General features: G+C 37.4%; 1 protein-coding gene across 1 annotated transcript; it reads right to left on the bottom strand.

Annotated features, from left to right (window-relative positions):
- Nucleotides 1-13,130: 13,130 nt before the first annotated feature.
- LOC126789769 (uncharacterized) lies at nt 13,131-16,171 on the bottom strand. Its single transcript, XM_050515835.1, has 3 exons — nt 15,482-16,171; nt 14,160-14,270; nt 13,131-13,780 (listed from the first exon to the last, which is right to left on the bottom strand). The coding sequence occupies exons 1-3, from the start codon at nt 16,097-16,099 to the stop codon at nt 13,625-13,627; spliced, it is 885 nt and encodes a 294-aa protein (XP_050371792.1). The 5' UTR covers nt 16,100-16,171; the 3' UTR covers nt 13,131-13,624.
- Nucleotides 16,172-16,550: the final 379 nt, after the last annotated feature.

Raw genomic sequence — 16,550 nt, 5'->3', positions numbered from 1 at the left:
AGTTTCCGATTTGGAAACTAGTATAAATAGATAATTATTGAGATTAGGGTTTCCATAATTGGAAAACCCTATCTCTCTCTAAACATCCGCCTCCCTCCTTCTCTCTCTCCCTCGGTTCTCTCCCTTCTCCCTTCTCCCTCTCCCTCTCGACCCCGAGCTCTCTCCCTCTCTCTTCCTCTCATTTCCTCCGCCTTCATCGTCTCTCTCCCTCTCACCGATTCACTCTCTCCCCGAGTCCCTCCCTCTCGCCGATTCGCTCCCTCCCTCTCACCCGATTCACTCTCACTCTCTCAAACCAACTCCGGCGATCTCCTCTGTCACTTGTCCGTGTCGCACACCGCCGGCCTGGGAAGCTTCGCACGGACGACCGCAACGACCCTCGAGCTCGCCACACCTCCCCGCGCCGGTCTCTCCGCTCCAACCCGAGGTCTGCAGGTTCCATCGCCGCTGGCATGCATCCCTCCGACGATCACCGGTGACTCCAAGGCGTGGATTAGGTAAGGGTGAGTTGAATTAATCAATTGTATGGTTGTTTGGTGTGGTTTTGTTTGGATTGGAAGGATTTGTTGCAGATCGGGGAAGGAGGAAGGAAGAGGGGGAAAAAAGGAGGAGTTTTGGGGCGGTGGTGCCGTGCCACGCGCCGGCCCTAGGTTCGGCGCGTGGGCCCCACGCGCGGCCTGCCGGAGGTGGCGCGTGTACCCCACGCGCCGCCACGCGCGGCGGTGTGACAGTGTTTCCGATAGGGGTATTTTGGTAATTTACTTAAATGTAAATGTAAATTTTATTTACTACGGTAAATGTAATTAAATTTTACCTTCGGTAAATGTAAATATAAATTACTTTCAGTAAATGTAAAAAGTAATTTGTAAAAGGGTAATTTAGTAAATTTTATTTACTGAGTTTGTATTTACATTTAAACGGTACGTATACGTACAGAAATACGTATATAATATTTATACGTACAGAAATACGTATATATTACTTATACGTACAGAAATACGTATATAATATTTCTACGTACAGAAATACGTATTATTTGAGTATTTGTACAGTAACAGTGAACAGTAAAACTGAACAGTAACTTCGTAAAACCAAAAATTGCTGAACAGTAACTGATTATTACTGTTTCGGCATTTAAAGGTTTACGAAACGATTCTAAATTCTTTTCTTATCTTTTCAAGGTGATCGTTAAATCAGGAAAAGGAATTATCATCGGGAATTGTGGAATTACGCTCAAGTCAATAAGGTGAGTAAAATCTCACATATTTACGAATCTACCCTCGCGGTGATTCAAGATTTTGCGAGAGTATTTAATAATGAATTACAACATGTATAAAATTTAGTGGATTATATATATACTGTATAATGGTAATAAGTGCATATATATATAGTTCATTATATTATATACTATTATTAATTCATTAGGAATGGTCATTTTGATGACTGAAGATTGTGTATTGAGCATGAGTGGTGAAATATGACATGTATAAGATATAGTGGACTATATATATATATATTGTATAAATGGTAAATAAGTACGAATATATATAGTTTGCTATATAATATACTGTTATGATTTTATTGTGATTATATGGAGCATGTGAATGAATTGTACAATATGATGTGAGATTATTGTACGTGATTTTTAACATTGAGATTGTTAAAATGTGAATTGTCTTCGGACCTGATTTTTGGTACAATATGATGTGAGATTATTGTACGTGTTTGGTAAGTCGGAACCTAGCCTTTGGTCGGGCGAAAGTTACGATACAGTTAGAGCTCTAGTCTGTCTGCCTTAGTACTGCATGTGAGGTAACGGGTGGTTATCTGCTCATGGGTACTCAGATTGTTTGGATGTTGGGTAGCGGGTGGCTATCCAATATCGGCGGTGTATTACGAGAGGGGTAACATATGTGTACCAGCGTTCTTGGTACCCGTATTATAAATGCATTGGGTAACCAGAAGGGTTACTTAATTTTCTCATGAGCGTTTCATTTCATATTTCTTTGGGACAACCAGATGGGCTGTCCATTGATTCATGAGGGCATTTATATTTGTTGTTTTGTGATCTTTCGTATATTTTGATATGCGAATTATATTTTGATTTTACTCATACGAGCTATAAGCTTACCGGGTTTGTGTTTACAATCCCGGTGCACCAATTCGATGGTGTAGGGGATAATTCCGCAGGTGCTGATTAGTGGAGGTTGAGCGACGACTACGGAGACTCGAAGTCGTTCGTATCCTGTTTGTGGTGAGGTTTTCTAGCAAGGATTTGTGTGTGAGAATTGTTGTGGTTTTATTTGTGAGATTTGGGAGTGATTTGTGAGGATTATTACACTTCTATTTTATGTATGGATTATAAATTTGGGTTTTAATAATTGGTTTGTCTGAGTTGTATTGAGAACTCAGAATTGATCCGCTGTGACGCTTTAATGATTTCGATTTTATTGAGATTATTTTGTGTTTAACGACTTTAGAATTTTGAGTTTTTAAGCTCGAAATTTTAGGGTCGTTACAATACCGAACACCAAACCGTTCTATTTATTCGGTTTGCTTCGGTTTGGTTTTTCCCTTTTTTTTTCAAAAACCAATTGTGTTCGGTTCGGTTCGGTTTGGTTTTTCTCTGGTTTATATCGGTTTTTCTTTCGGTTATTTTGTAAAGAAAATCGGAGTTTCTTTCCTTGTCTATCTACTTGATTCTGAACGAAATAAAAAGAACATGCAGACAGATTTGCAAAATTCTATTTACAAGATATAGTTGCTTCACAAATGCATACAATTGCAAAAAGCCACTAAACAAGTTATACCACATTAGTAGGCATGTTGTGGTTCCAATGTCTAAAATTCAAAATATTAAATTTTGACCGTCAGATGTGATCAACATATTTAAATACGGATATGGTAAAAAATTCATCTAATTTTAATAAAATTTGGGTCTCGATCGATGTGGTCAACATTAACTTAATTTCATCTAATTAAGTGTGAATTCGTTCTTACCCTCTCCTTGACTAGTTTTGGTGGATTCTTTCACGCACACACTCTCACATATATGTGATGTAGTAGCTCGTGTAAAATTTTCAAAAATTTTACCTTCTAGGGATAGGGCTACCCATAGGCCCATAGGGGATAATAAGCGTAAAAAGGGTTGACCGCTTTGATCGGGACACAAACGTTATCGAAAAATATGTGATTTTTTTTACCATAACCATATTTCACTATACGTAACGCATCATGCGGATAGATTTGCAAAATTCTATTTATAATATGTAGTTGCTTCACAAATGCATACATTTGCAAAAAGCCACTAAACAAGTTATACCACATTAGTAGACATGTTGTGGTTCCGATGTCTAAAATTCAAACTATTAAATTTTAACCGTCATATGTGATCAACATATTTAAATACGGATATGGTAAAAAATTCATCGAATTTTGATAAAATTTGAGTCTCGATCGATGTGGTCAACATTAACTTAATTTCATCTAATTAAGTTTGAATTCGTTCTTACCCCCTCCTTCTTGACTAGTTTTGGTGGATTCTTTTACGCACACACTCTCACATATATGTGATGTAGCAGCTCGTGTAAAATTTTCACAAATTTTACCTTCCAGGGATAGGGCTACCCATAGGCCCATAGGGGATAATAAGCGTAAAAAGGGTTGACCGCCTTGATCGGGACACAAACGTTTTCGAAAATATGTGATTTTTTTACCATAACCATATTTCACTATACGTAACGCATCATGCGGACATTCTATTTATAATATATAGTTGCTTCACAAATGCATTCATTTGCAAAAAGCCACTAAACAAGTTATACCACATTAGTAGGCATGTTGTGGTTCCAATGTCTAAAATTCAAAATATTAAATTTTGACCGTCAGATGTGATCATCATATTTAAATACGGATATGGTAAAAAATTCATCTAATTTTGATAATATTTGGGTCTCAATCGATGTGATCAACATTAACTTAATTTCATCTAATTAAGTGAATTTGTTCTTATCCCCTCCTTCTTGACTAGTTTTGGTGGATTTTTTCATGCACACACTCTCACATATATGTGATGTAGCAGCTCGTGTAAAATTTTCAAAAATGTTACCTTCCAGGGATAAGGCTACCCATAGGCCCATAGGGGATAATAAGCGTAAAAAGGGTTGACCGCCTCGATCGGGACACAAACGTTATCGAAAGTATGTGATTTTTTTACCATAACTATATTTCACTATACGTAACGCATCATGCGGACATATTTGTAAAATTCTATTTATAAGATATAGTTGCTTCACAAATGCATACATTTGCAAAAAGACCACTAAACAAGTTATACCACATTAGTAGACATGTTGTGGTTCCAATATTTAAAATTCAAATTATTAAATTTCGACCGTCGAATGTGATCAGCATATATAAATACAGATATGGTAAAAAATTCACCGAATTTTGATAAAGTTTGGGTCTTGATCGATAACATATTTAATTATGTATATTAAATATATCTATAAATAATATAATTTCTTTATAATATATGTTTGGTGCGGTTTATTTGCGGTTTGGTGCAGTTTTTTTATCTTTAGTTTTTTTCGGTTATGATTCGGTTATGGTTCGGTTATTTTTCGGTTTTCGGTTTTCAATTAACACCCCTAGATAAAGTTTCATTTTTTTTATTTTACACTTTACAAAAATTAAAAAAAAGTAATTTTTTTTTACAATTTACAAGTTTTTACATTTTTACACTTTACAAAAAACAAAAAAAAGTAAAATTTTTTTTACAGAGATTTTATTTTTCATTTTTGTAAAGAAGGAAAAAAATTTCACCGTATTATCACAGGAATTTATTTTTACAAATATACAATATAGTACAAAATTAACACTTCAAAGAATTAAAATTTTCTCAATTCCCTGGCAACGGCGCCAAAATGATAGAGCGTTAATTAAAATGTCTATAATAAATCATGTAAAACATCATCGTTAGTATAGAATAACCAGAGATCGTTTAATCCCGGGAATTGAAGAGAATTCTAAACTTTTAGTGTTAATAAATAATGGGGGGTTTGAGATTGATTATTAACTACTAAAATAAAACCTAAAATACTATTTATATGATCGACTTCTCTTTAACAAACTTAAACTAAATTTACCATTACACCACATAATTACAAGTTCGAACCTATCATGCATTCTAGTTTAACCAATTACATACTTTTTAGACACCAATACAATTAGAGCCTTAGGGGATCATCTAATCATGCAAGATTTCAATTAACATTTAGATTGACCTCTAAATTTGCATGCAATCGAATTCAATAACCGAACATACTTAGGGCATGATTCAATTTGTGTCAATATAGTTGATGAGAGCACTCAAACATAATCTTAGGGACTGCATCCAAGCACTAAATTCATATGCACATATCTGAAAATTATCTAAAAGTAGTATTTTAGGTACAATATGATGTGAGATTATTGTACGTGATTTTAACATGGAGATTGTTAAAATGTTGATTTGTCTTCGGACTTAATGTTTGGTACAATATGATGTGAGATTATTGTACGTGATTTTAATATTGAGATTGTTAAAATGTTGATTTGTCTTCGGACTTGATTTGGTACAATATGATGTGAGATTATTGTACGTGTTTGGCAAGTCGGAACCTAGCCTTTGGCCGGGCGAAAGTTACGATACAGTTAGAGCTCTAGTCTGTCTACCGTAGTACTGCATGTGAGGTAACGGGTGGTTATCTGCTCATGGGTACTCAGATTATTTTGGATGTTGGGTAGCAGGTGGCTATCTAATATCGGCGGTGTATTACGAGAGGGGTAACAGATGTGTACCAACGTTCTTGGTACCCGTATTATAAATGCATTTGGGTAACCAGAAGGGTTACTTAATTTCTCATGAGCGCTTCTTTTCATATTTCTTTGGGACAACCAGATGGGCCGTCCATTGACTCATGAGTGCATTTATATTTATTTGATTTGTGGATTTTCGTATATATATTAATATGCGAGTTATATTTTCATTTTACTCATACGAGCTGTAAAGCTTACCGGGTTTGTGTTTACAATCCCGGTGCACCAATTCGATGGTGTAGTGGATAACTCCGCAGGTGTGGATTAGCGGGAATTGACGGACCGCTCAGAGGACTTGAAGTTATTTATCTCCAGCTTGTGTGAGGATTTTGTGTGACTATCTTGTGAGGTTGTTGTGAGGATTATACATTTCCTTTTGTTATAATGTTGAATTATAATTTGGTTTGTAATAATCGGTTTGACTGAGTTGTATTTTGAACTCAGAGATGATCCGCTGTGGCATTTTAAATGATTTCGATTTCATCGAGATTGTTTGGTGTTTAACGACTTTGAAATTTTGAGTTTTTAGGCTCAGAATTTTGAGGTCGTTACAGGAATGCTGACTGTGGTTTGTTTATATCCATTCCATGAAACATAAAATAAGACCTGCACTGGAAATATGAGTGAATGACTATTACATGACTATTGTCAATTTATGTAATAGCTAAGACATATGTCCATTTCCCAGTTACAAACTAGGAAATAGAAAATAACAAATTAGTTTTCAAGGTTAACTTTGCTGCAACATTTTACTAGAACAGTACATCAGTAGCCTATTGCAAAGATAAACAGTTATGCTGAACAAAGGATTGTGATGTTTAGCTATTTTGTGAATGAAGGGCAAGGAAAATTATCCACACAGAAGAATACGGTTTCACTCAATGAAAAAAGCCAGCTTACAAAATCTTCAAGGGTTGAGTTTTCTTGTGGCATTGCATCCAGTCCAACCATAGGTATTTCTTCAAAATTAGTTTGCAATGGACCAGGCTCTGACTTGTGGAGAAAGTCAAGGGGTAAAGAGTTTTCAAAATATCTTTTTCCATAGCCTGTGAAAAAGCAAATGTTCATTGCATATCTTATTCTAAGCTATCAAATATGTGAGGCAATATATAAATATGTATCCATAATATCCTAATCAAAGCATAAAGGTTGACGTTCTACATGCCAGCATAAAAAAGAAAATTAGCTCTTAAAACATGAAATTCAAGTAAACAGAAAGGTCATAAGGGGCTATAACTTAACTGGAACAGGAATAAGAGATTTTATCTCATACTGTAATTACAATGGTTACAGGCTTAACAATCATAAAAATTTAACACACGCACAAAGGTCCATCCTCTCAGTGCGTTCTTACGCTTCCCTTTCGCAACCGCCCTTCCCCAACAATATCAATATAGTAAAACAGAAAATTTAAAAATATGTTTATTTGGTATAAAATTAAACCCTAACCAGTACCAGATACAGTTTATCTGGTATAAAAATGGGACAAGTAGTAAATTATATGTTCACCAACTTAGACTATCTGTAAATTAATTGCCTGCACATATGTACGAGAATCTTTCTTTACCAGATCGTCTGATATTCATATCTATCGATTTTGTTTTATATAAACTGACACTCTCATTCTAATTTAACAAGATAACAACAAAACACTGCATATAACTGCTGCGAGAGAATTACCCTATGCAAGTACATAACTACACGTACCACCCGCAGTTGCTCTATACACTACATTCTAATAAATTCAAAACTCAAAGCTATGTTCATATACATTTCCCTGTTTATGCACAAACATACACATAACTTATACATGCCCACAATCGACTAAAGTATCGAATACTTGCTAGGAATAACAATTAATCTCCTTTCGGGGTTTCCTTATCAGTACCTTTGCCATTGAGCTTGCTAGAAGCTTCATCAAGAATTGCAGCACATATCTGAAAAATCAAACACACAAACAAACAATAAGCTAATACTCGACGTAAAATTTTGAGTCAGAAGGAAAAAGGAAGCAACTTTATATAGACTTAAGAGGGGGAGTGAAAATTGTGAGGGTAAGAGAAGGATTGGAGATTTGAGGTTTAAAAAAAAAAACTGAGAATTACCAGGAGAAGGGTGAGCTTGGAAAGGAAGCAATTACAGTCGTCATTGTCATTAGACGACGTCGTAGTGATGCATCGAGATTGAATAGACGACAGTATTCTCTGAGCCTCTTCTAGCTTTCTTAACTCTTCCATTTCAGTTCTGTTTTCGCTCAACTAGTCGAAGTCTGAAGATTCAAGTCCTTAGGCAGCTTTTTAGAACATAAAACATAGCTCTTCGCGAAACGACATCGTACGAACTCAACGAAAATTAAAACGACATCGTATTTGGGCTCGTGAAAAATGAAAGTAAATACTAGGCCATTGATGATATACCATAAGGAGATAGTGATACTAGTATACTACCATTTTTTACTAATTCACATTCTACTGAAACTTGATGCTTACCAACATAATGAAATGCTAATCTCCTATGGTAATGAGTAAAAATTATAGTTGGCTCATCGATCATGATCGACCGATATATCCCATATACTGTATATTTCAACAAAATAAGTTACACTTGCAAAATATACAAACGTCTCGAACTTACTGTATGACGGCGAAGAAGCAGCGTTGTATCTAGTTGAATCTAATGGTCGTCTGAATTGTGGTGCACAGAGGAAGAAGGGCTTTAAAAGATTCTTCCCACAAGGACATAAGAGACTAGTGGCTTTCGATCTAACATTCTTCGACTTCCCCACCTGCGTTTTGAACCACTTCTTGAGTTTGTTTCTGGATGTAATGTCTTCTTTTCTGGTGAAAAGTGTAGCTTCTGAGGAATCTCTGTCTGGAAGCATAGTATTCCCGGTCCATAGGTGTAATAACCCGATTTTTCGGAATGATTTTTGGATCACTTTTGAATTTATAAAGTATGTGAAATTCATTAAACGTGTTTGTGCCGCCTTGCGAAGTCGGAAATTGAAAACGGAAACGTTAACGGAACGTTTATTTAGAAAAACATTACGTTTTCGAGACGTGAACATCGACTTTTACTCCGTCGATCGTTTGTGAAAACTTTCTTCACGAAAGTCGTTGAGCTCGTCGATACGAGTTCGTGGACATGTGACGCGTTCGAATCGGACATCTGACGTAAAAGTTATTAACGTCGGAAGTTCGTTTCCGATTTTGGAAATAGTATAAAAGGAAGAAGAGGAGATTAAAAATCAGAAAATCAGTTTTTTTCCAAAAATCAGCTCGGGTACTGTTCACCCGAGCTCGGATACTGTTCACCCGAGCTCGGATACTGTTCACCCGACCCAAAAATCTTCTCCGGCCGATTTCTCCACCATCCGACGTCGCCTCGTGTCGTGCCACCTATCAAACTGACGGGCTCGACGATCTCCATCTTTTGGGCTACGCCTTGCACTCCGGCGACAACCACACACGGTGCAGCAACCGCCGGAAGTTGCTGCTGCTGTGTCGGCGCCGCCTCCTCCGGCCACCATAGCTCGAGATTCTTGGGGGGTTTTGCTTGTCTTAGTCCCAGCAACATTCCCACAAAAGGAATCGAGCAAAATCGAAGTGTAAGTACCCGAATCAAAATTTCAATTTCTAGGGTTTGTGAATAGTGCCGAATTTATGTTCTTCGTTGTTTAGACTGTTTAGGCTCGGATTTAGACCTTGGTGTCAACTAGAAAGTTGTTGGAAATGTTGTTTAGGTTGTGGTGGTAAAATTTGGTGATGATTGGTGGCGGTCGGTGAACAGTAACGACGCTTGAATAGTAACTGTGAATAGTGATATGTAACAGTAACTGTGAACAATGACGCCACATGAATAGTACATGTGAATAGTGATCTATATCAAGTAAATGTGAACAGTGACATGGTAAAAACAGTAACTGTAAACAGTGTTTTGCAAAAACAGTAACTGTGAACAGTGATTTAGTAAAAACATTGATTAGTAAACATGAACAGTGTTATGTGAACAATGTTTTATGAACAACATTTAGCTGTGCTGAAATCGTCACCTGATATTTTAAGTATTATTTTCTAAGTATTTATCGTGCTATTAGGTGACTGACGAAACGAGTGAAGAAATTACTTTCAGGGTCGTGGAAGTTGCACGAAAGAAAGAAGGTGAGTAAAATCTCACATATTTTACGAATTTACCCTTGCGGAGATTCAAGATTTTGCAAGAGTTTTTAATATTGAATTACGACATGTATACAATATAGTGGATTACATATATATTGTATAAATGGTAATAAGTACATATATATATATATAGTTTGCTATATTATTTACTGTTATTAATTCATTGTAATTGGTCATTTCGATGACGAGAATTAAATATTGACCATGTGATTTGATTTTTGTACAATATGAGATGTGATTATTGTACGTGGTTTTAACATGGAGTTTGTTAAAATGTTTTGTTTTCGGACGAGTTTTGTCTTCGGACGTGTTTATGAAATATGACATGTATATGATATAATGGATTATATATATATATTGTATAAATGGTAAATAAATACGTATATATATAGTTTGCTATATAATATACTGTTATGATTTTATCGTGATTATGTCATTTTGATGACGAGATTTATATATCGAGCATGTGATTTTGATTTGTACAATATGATGTGAGATTATTGTACGTGATTTTAACATGGATATTATTAAAATGTTGATTTTTCTTCGGACTTGATTTTGTACAATATGATGTGAGATTATTGTACGTGTTTGGCAAGTCGGAACCTAGCCTTTGGCCGGACGAAAGTTACGATACAGTTAGAGCTCTAGTCTGTCTGCCGGAGTACTGCATGTGAGGTAACGGGTGGTTATCTGCTCATGAGTACTCATATTTTTGGATGTTAGGTAGCGGGTGGTTGTCCAATATCGGCGGTGTACTACGAGAGGGGTAACAGATGTGTACTAACGTTCTTTAGTACCCGTATTATAAATACATTTGGGTAACCAAAAGAGTTGCTTAATTTCTCATGAGCGCTTCATTTCATATTTTTGGGACAACCAGATGGGCCGTCCATTGACTCATGAGTGCATTTATATTTGTTTGATTTGTGGATTTTCGTATATATTGTTATGCGAGTTATATTTTCATTTTACTCATACGAGCTGTAAAGCTTACCGGGTTTGTGTTTACAATCCCGGTGCACCAATTCGATGGTGTAGTGGATAACTCCGCCGGTGTGGATTACCGAGAATTGACGGACCGCTCAGAGGACTTGAAGTTATTTATCCCCAACTTGTGTGAGGATTTGGTGTGACTATCTTGTGAGGTTGTTTTGAGGATTATACATTTCCATTTATTATAATGTTGAATTATAATTTGGTTGGTAATAATCGGTTTGACTGAGTTGTATTTTGAACTCAGAGATGATCCGCTGTGGCATTTTAAATGATTTCGATTTCATTGAGATTGTTTGGTGTTTAACGACTTTGAAATTTTAAGGTTTTTTTAAGCTCGAAATTTTGGTGTCGTTACAATAGGTCTATTACGGAAGTAAGGAGGAGGGAAAGACAAAGATTGTACCTTCGTCTCTTGAGTATCAATCATTCTCATCTTTGATTTTAGCTTCTTCCTCTTGATATGTTTCTTTTCTTTTAATTCTTCACTTTGTTCTGCATGCGTGCACCTTCTCTTAATCAAAGAGAGTCTAATCTTAAGTACTTGTAAGGGGTTGCATTTGCACGTTTAAGTGACCGTCTATATAGGGTGTCATATCCCATAAGGTTAGTAGCTTGCCTTTCACTACGAACTAGGGTTAGTAATCTTAATCTGCATGCTTAATCACTGTTGGCTAATGCACACGTCTCACGATCTAATGTAGTCCCGAAATGTAGTGTGCGCTCCAGAAATGCAAGCTTGTTCTAACAAATTTCTCTGCCTTTTCTATCTTCTTCCTCTAGCTAAGTTCAAGAACTCGAGTTTTTAGTACGTAACTTAACATCACGTAGCTTTTTATTATATGTGTTTATGATTTTTCCAAGAATATGTTTTTTGTTTATTCTAAACTTCACCATCTCAGGTATTAGTCAAAGTTCTATGGTTTATATATCTTGTCGCGTATTCCATGTTACCGTCGAATTATCACAAGTGTTGAAATTATTTCGCCCCAAATATGAAGTAAACCCTAATTATCCCATGAAATACAATAAGCACACAACTCAAGGATCAAGAAATCTGAAAATAATTAACTTGATACATCCTTATGATTAAAGTTAAGAGATCATGATACATGATACATCTTAGATTACAAGAATCAATCAAGAAAACAGGACAGTACTCGATATAACAGTAATGCGTTTTTATCTATACAAAGTTAAAATTGGATTTAGGGTTTATATATCAATAATATCATTGAAGTTATAATCCCATATTACAACAAGATCGAATGACACCCGGCCTATACAGGCCGGTTTACAACATCTAGCTCAACCTCACTGCGTACGACGGAGAAGAAGCATCGATGGATCTGGTGGAAGAAGCGCTTCTTCAAAGTGATTCTTTTTACAACAGACGCACATGACGAGACCAGCTTTTCGATTTGATAGTTTTGACCTTCTCCACGTTGGTCTTGATCCATTTCTTGATTTTCTTTCCGGCTGTCAGTTCTTCTTCCCTGGAAAAGGGGTAGCTTCTGAGGAATCTCTGTCTGGAAGCATAGAACTCCCTAGGATACTGATGGACGTTATTACAAGGAGGAAGAACAGACAAAGAACCAATGGTACTCTTCTTTTGGCGAGTATCATCAACGATGTTCATCTTCGATTTTAGCTTCTCGATCGATCTGCTTCTTCCTTCGTATACCTCCCTTTCTTCTACGTACACCTTGTCAGGATCTTGATTCCTCGTATGAAGATCTTGGTAGCTAGTGGACTGCAGTGAGTGGGCGATAAGACTGAGTGAAGCCAGATTAAATACAAAATCTGTGTCGGAGTGTCGAAATCCCATTCTGAATGGGTTTCCTAAATTGGGAAATTCTTGCTCTCCAAGAATGCACTGATTGGCCATTTTAATATTATCTTTTAATTTTTCCTTTCGCATTTTCCTTTCCTGAGAATATATTACCAATATTTACCAACATAATGAAATGCGCGATGTTTGGTGATTTGAGACACTACTCAGTAGTCAGTACTCAGTACTGACCTAGTGTGAAGATAAATGGCAAAAAAAAATAAAATACTACCACCACCACCATTAAACCGAAACGCTACCAAAAAGGCAAAAAGATTGAATATTCTTTTATTACTTCAGTAATACAGAACGTTAATTATTACAAAATTAAAAAAGGAACCAAACAAGAACAACGTAATAGTCAGGTTTGAGTGGTCAGTAAGTTCATAAAATGACTGCACCATACCAAGATGGTACATATTAGTTTCAACAAGATGACGCAAACAAACAGAGAATTACAAACATGAGGAGCAAACTCCACTTTTACCTTATTGGTACAGCTGTACTCGAGGTGCATTTCTATCCTATAATTCCTCTGTTGTTTTCATTTTACCTTCCAGCTTTGCATATCCACAACGGCCTGAGAAAATTTTCTTTGGCTGTAGACATAATGCCACCATGACATAGCTATACATAAAGTGTGAGCAAGGAGAATAGTACCAGATAAGGCTACAGGCCAACAACATTGGGAAAAGAACATCTTCACAAGGAGTGGTTTCCTTCAAAATCCTAATTTGTCCCCTTTGCTTCCAATGAAAGGTTATATCTGCTGGGGTTCCTTCTGCTTTGAATTGTCTTTACTTGAATCACGTATTCTAACCGTACTCTCTGGTTGTTCAGGTACCTGTTTGTTGTCCAAAAGCTTCCCATTCTTTGCAATGGCAAGTATCAGCTCAAGTTGTTTTTGCTGTTGCTCCTGCATATGGCAATGGATTGAAGAAATCACCATTAGAACAATGGCACCAGCAATCTCTTAATCTATAATGTCTAGCTAACAGGATCAGTAAGGATTTTGAAACATAAATCGACTACAACAACAAACAGATACATCTATGCCCATGTTATCAAAACCGTTAATCTTACGATTGTAGTTTGTAGGAGGAGGGGGGGGGGGAACTTAAACATACATCAACAAGTTTTCCTAGATTCTGAATCATTAGAGGAAATACTTTACAACTCATAATGAACTCAAGGGAATAAAACATATCAAATCTGAGGCTAAATTATGAGAGAAAGCCTAGGAAGATGCCTACTTCATCCTGTTTATCTGCCACAAGGGAAGAGAGGACACTCACCTGCATTGCCAGTAACACCTTTTGAGTTTCTCCAAGCTCCTTTTCCAGAATGTCTTCTTGTGCTGCCAATGCCCGGGTGGCCTCAGAGTTCTTTTGAGCCAAAGCTGCAGTCTGCAAACACAAATATATAATTAGATGCTGTTGTATCTAATGAAAAACTTGCAATATCAGATGGCACATGCTAATGCGTAGTTTCAGCACACTACATTTAATCACTGCATTTCACCAGAACAAACAAATTCTATCTTGAGTGCAAGTCATCAAAATCCTTCACAATGCCATACAGCACATAAATGAGATCTTTGCTCATAAGGATGTATAATCTATGAGATTTCTATATATTATGCATTGAAGAGGAAAAGGAGATCTTTTCTCTGGATAGAAAGGATTGACTGAAAATGAGCTTGGGCCCCATATAAATATAGATTGATGAGATACTGATGATTGTAAACTTAGTTGCCTTTCATAACACGTAGGTCATCCCAGGGTACTAATTGTCTATTTCCAAAAAGCACACATTTCCAGTGATCAGAGAACTAAAAGCATGGCAGAGAAATTCATCATCAAATAAATGGACACCTCGCCTTCTTCAGCCCCCTATATCTTTTTAGTTAGATTCATCACTCTAAATAGTAAATTCAAATTCACACAACCAACTGACATAGCATTTACGTTTCACTCACTCTAATTCCATCTTGAAAAGGATATCATTTAGAGAGATCAATACATTTCAGGGTCCTACCTTATATATATTTGCATCTTGAAAAAGATCTGACTAAATAGAATCAGTTCACACCCAAAGTTTCCATTTAGAAAAAATAATATTAAAAGAATATGCACATTAGAAATCATAGATATGCATATGTATATGCATATGCCAAAACTATCAATCAATGTACAGTTTGCAACATGCCAATCTAGACCGCGGCGACTTAGAAGCAGACTCTATACTTACATTAGAACCGCTAAGGGCACTTGAGCCCGGTTCAAAACTACATTGTAACCATACAGTTGGATGATGAGCCATCTCAAAACCGATTTCAAGATCTTACTGACTGTGTTCAAGATTCTAATCTTTCTTATTCAACTTACCATCTGTTCTGTATTGAAGAAAGAAAGAAAAAGGAACCCCCTACCAACTAATTCAGTGTCGGATCACACAATGTCATCATTTCTGCTTAAAAATTACACCTAACTATGTCGATCAAATACAAATTTCAACTACTAAACCGTTACTATTCTTACTCCGATACCGCATTTCTAAACTCTACAATTCAACTATATAACTCAAAGCAAACACAAAAATTACTAGACATGGTTACCTCAGCAATGGGCTCCTTCAAAGCCTTTCTCGTAACACGAAACCTAATCCCCAATTTCTCAAGCTGCCTAGACAAAACCCTAACAATCGTCGCCGAGCTTCTCAAATCCTCCTCCAACTTCTCAATCCTCTCATACAAATTCACCTCCACTCCTCCCTTCACCGCCTCCCTACTCACTCTCCTCCACTGCCGCCTCCGAATCCACGCCCCAATCCCCACCGCCGCCACCAGCGCCGCCGCCCCTCCCGCCAAAACCCTCCCCTTCGCAAACGCCGCGTGGCTCCACCCCGGCACCGCGGAGCTCAGCCCGAACCCGATCGTCACCGCGGCCGAGGACGCCAGGCAGAGGAGCTCGGCGATCGATAGGAAGTAGTCGAAATTGAAGGGAAACTCGTCGCCGGAGTAGGGAGCCCCAGCGGAGGAGGAGTCGTAGGCTTGGAGGCGGCGGTAGGAGGTGAGTGGGAGAGTGAGGGTGGTTGAGATTGGGAAATGCCGGCGGGTTGAGGCTGGGAGAGGGAGGAAGTTGGGGGTTTTGGCGGCGGCGGTGGAGATAAAGACGGTGGAGGAGCGAGGTGGGGGATTGGAAAGGAGGCGGTGGTGAGAGGTGGATGACGTCATTGTTGGGGGGTGGAGATGCCGAGATGAGCTTTAGGGGTCCATTTTTCTGAAGAGAGCGATTGAGAATGTGACCGAGAGAGAGAGATAGGGGAGGCGATGGAATCGATGATTTGCGCGCGTCCACTAAACAAGGTGAAAGCTTTAGGCAAATTGGGCTAGGCCAAGATTTGGGCTGGCGAGGGCAAAACCCACACGTACGCAAAAAAATAAACACCAATTCGGAAAATTTTCTGATACACTGATGCATGTTGCGTAAATCTAATCCGATGTCATTACATTGTGAGTGAAGTTAGAGAAGTGAAATCATATGGTTTTATATGACAAAGCCATACAGTTCGACCCTGACTATATATTGAGTTCTGAGTTTTAATTTACGAGCAGGCCGGATGCGGCCAGACACCGTCATCAGCAGTTGCTTTGCCTCTTCAATTTATTTGTTTTTCATGAACTC

This window comes from Argentina anserina, chromosome 1 (assembly GCF_933775445.1).
Source record: "Argentina anserina chromosome 1, drPotAnse1.1, whole genome shotgun sequence".
Taxonomy (NCBI): domain Eukaryota; kingdom Viridiplantae; phylum Streptophyta; class Magnoliopsida; order Rosales; family Rosaceae; genus Argentina; species Argentina anserina.
Note: the sequence above shows the minus strand (reverse complement) of the source record. Positions and strands in the feature narration are given on the sequence as shown.

Excerpts from the sequence above, each read along its gene's own strand:
- LOC126789769 (XM_050515835.1), bottom strand. The coding sequence starts at position 16,099 with ATGACGTCATCCACCTCTCACCACCGCCTCCTTTCCAATCCCCCACCT. Across the intron at positions 14,271-15,481 it reads TGAAGGAGCCCATTGCTGAG|ACTGCAGCTTTGGCTCAAAA; the intron begins GTAACCATGTCT and ends TTGTGTTTGCAG. Across the intron at positions 13,781-14,159 it reads AGGTGTTACTGGCAATGCAG|GAGCAACAGCAAAAACAACT; the intron begins GTGAGTGTCCTC and ends TGCCATATGCAG.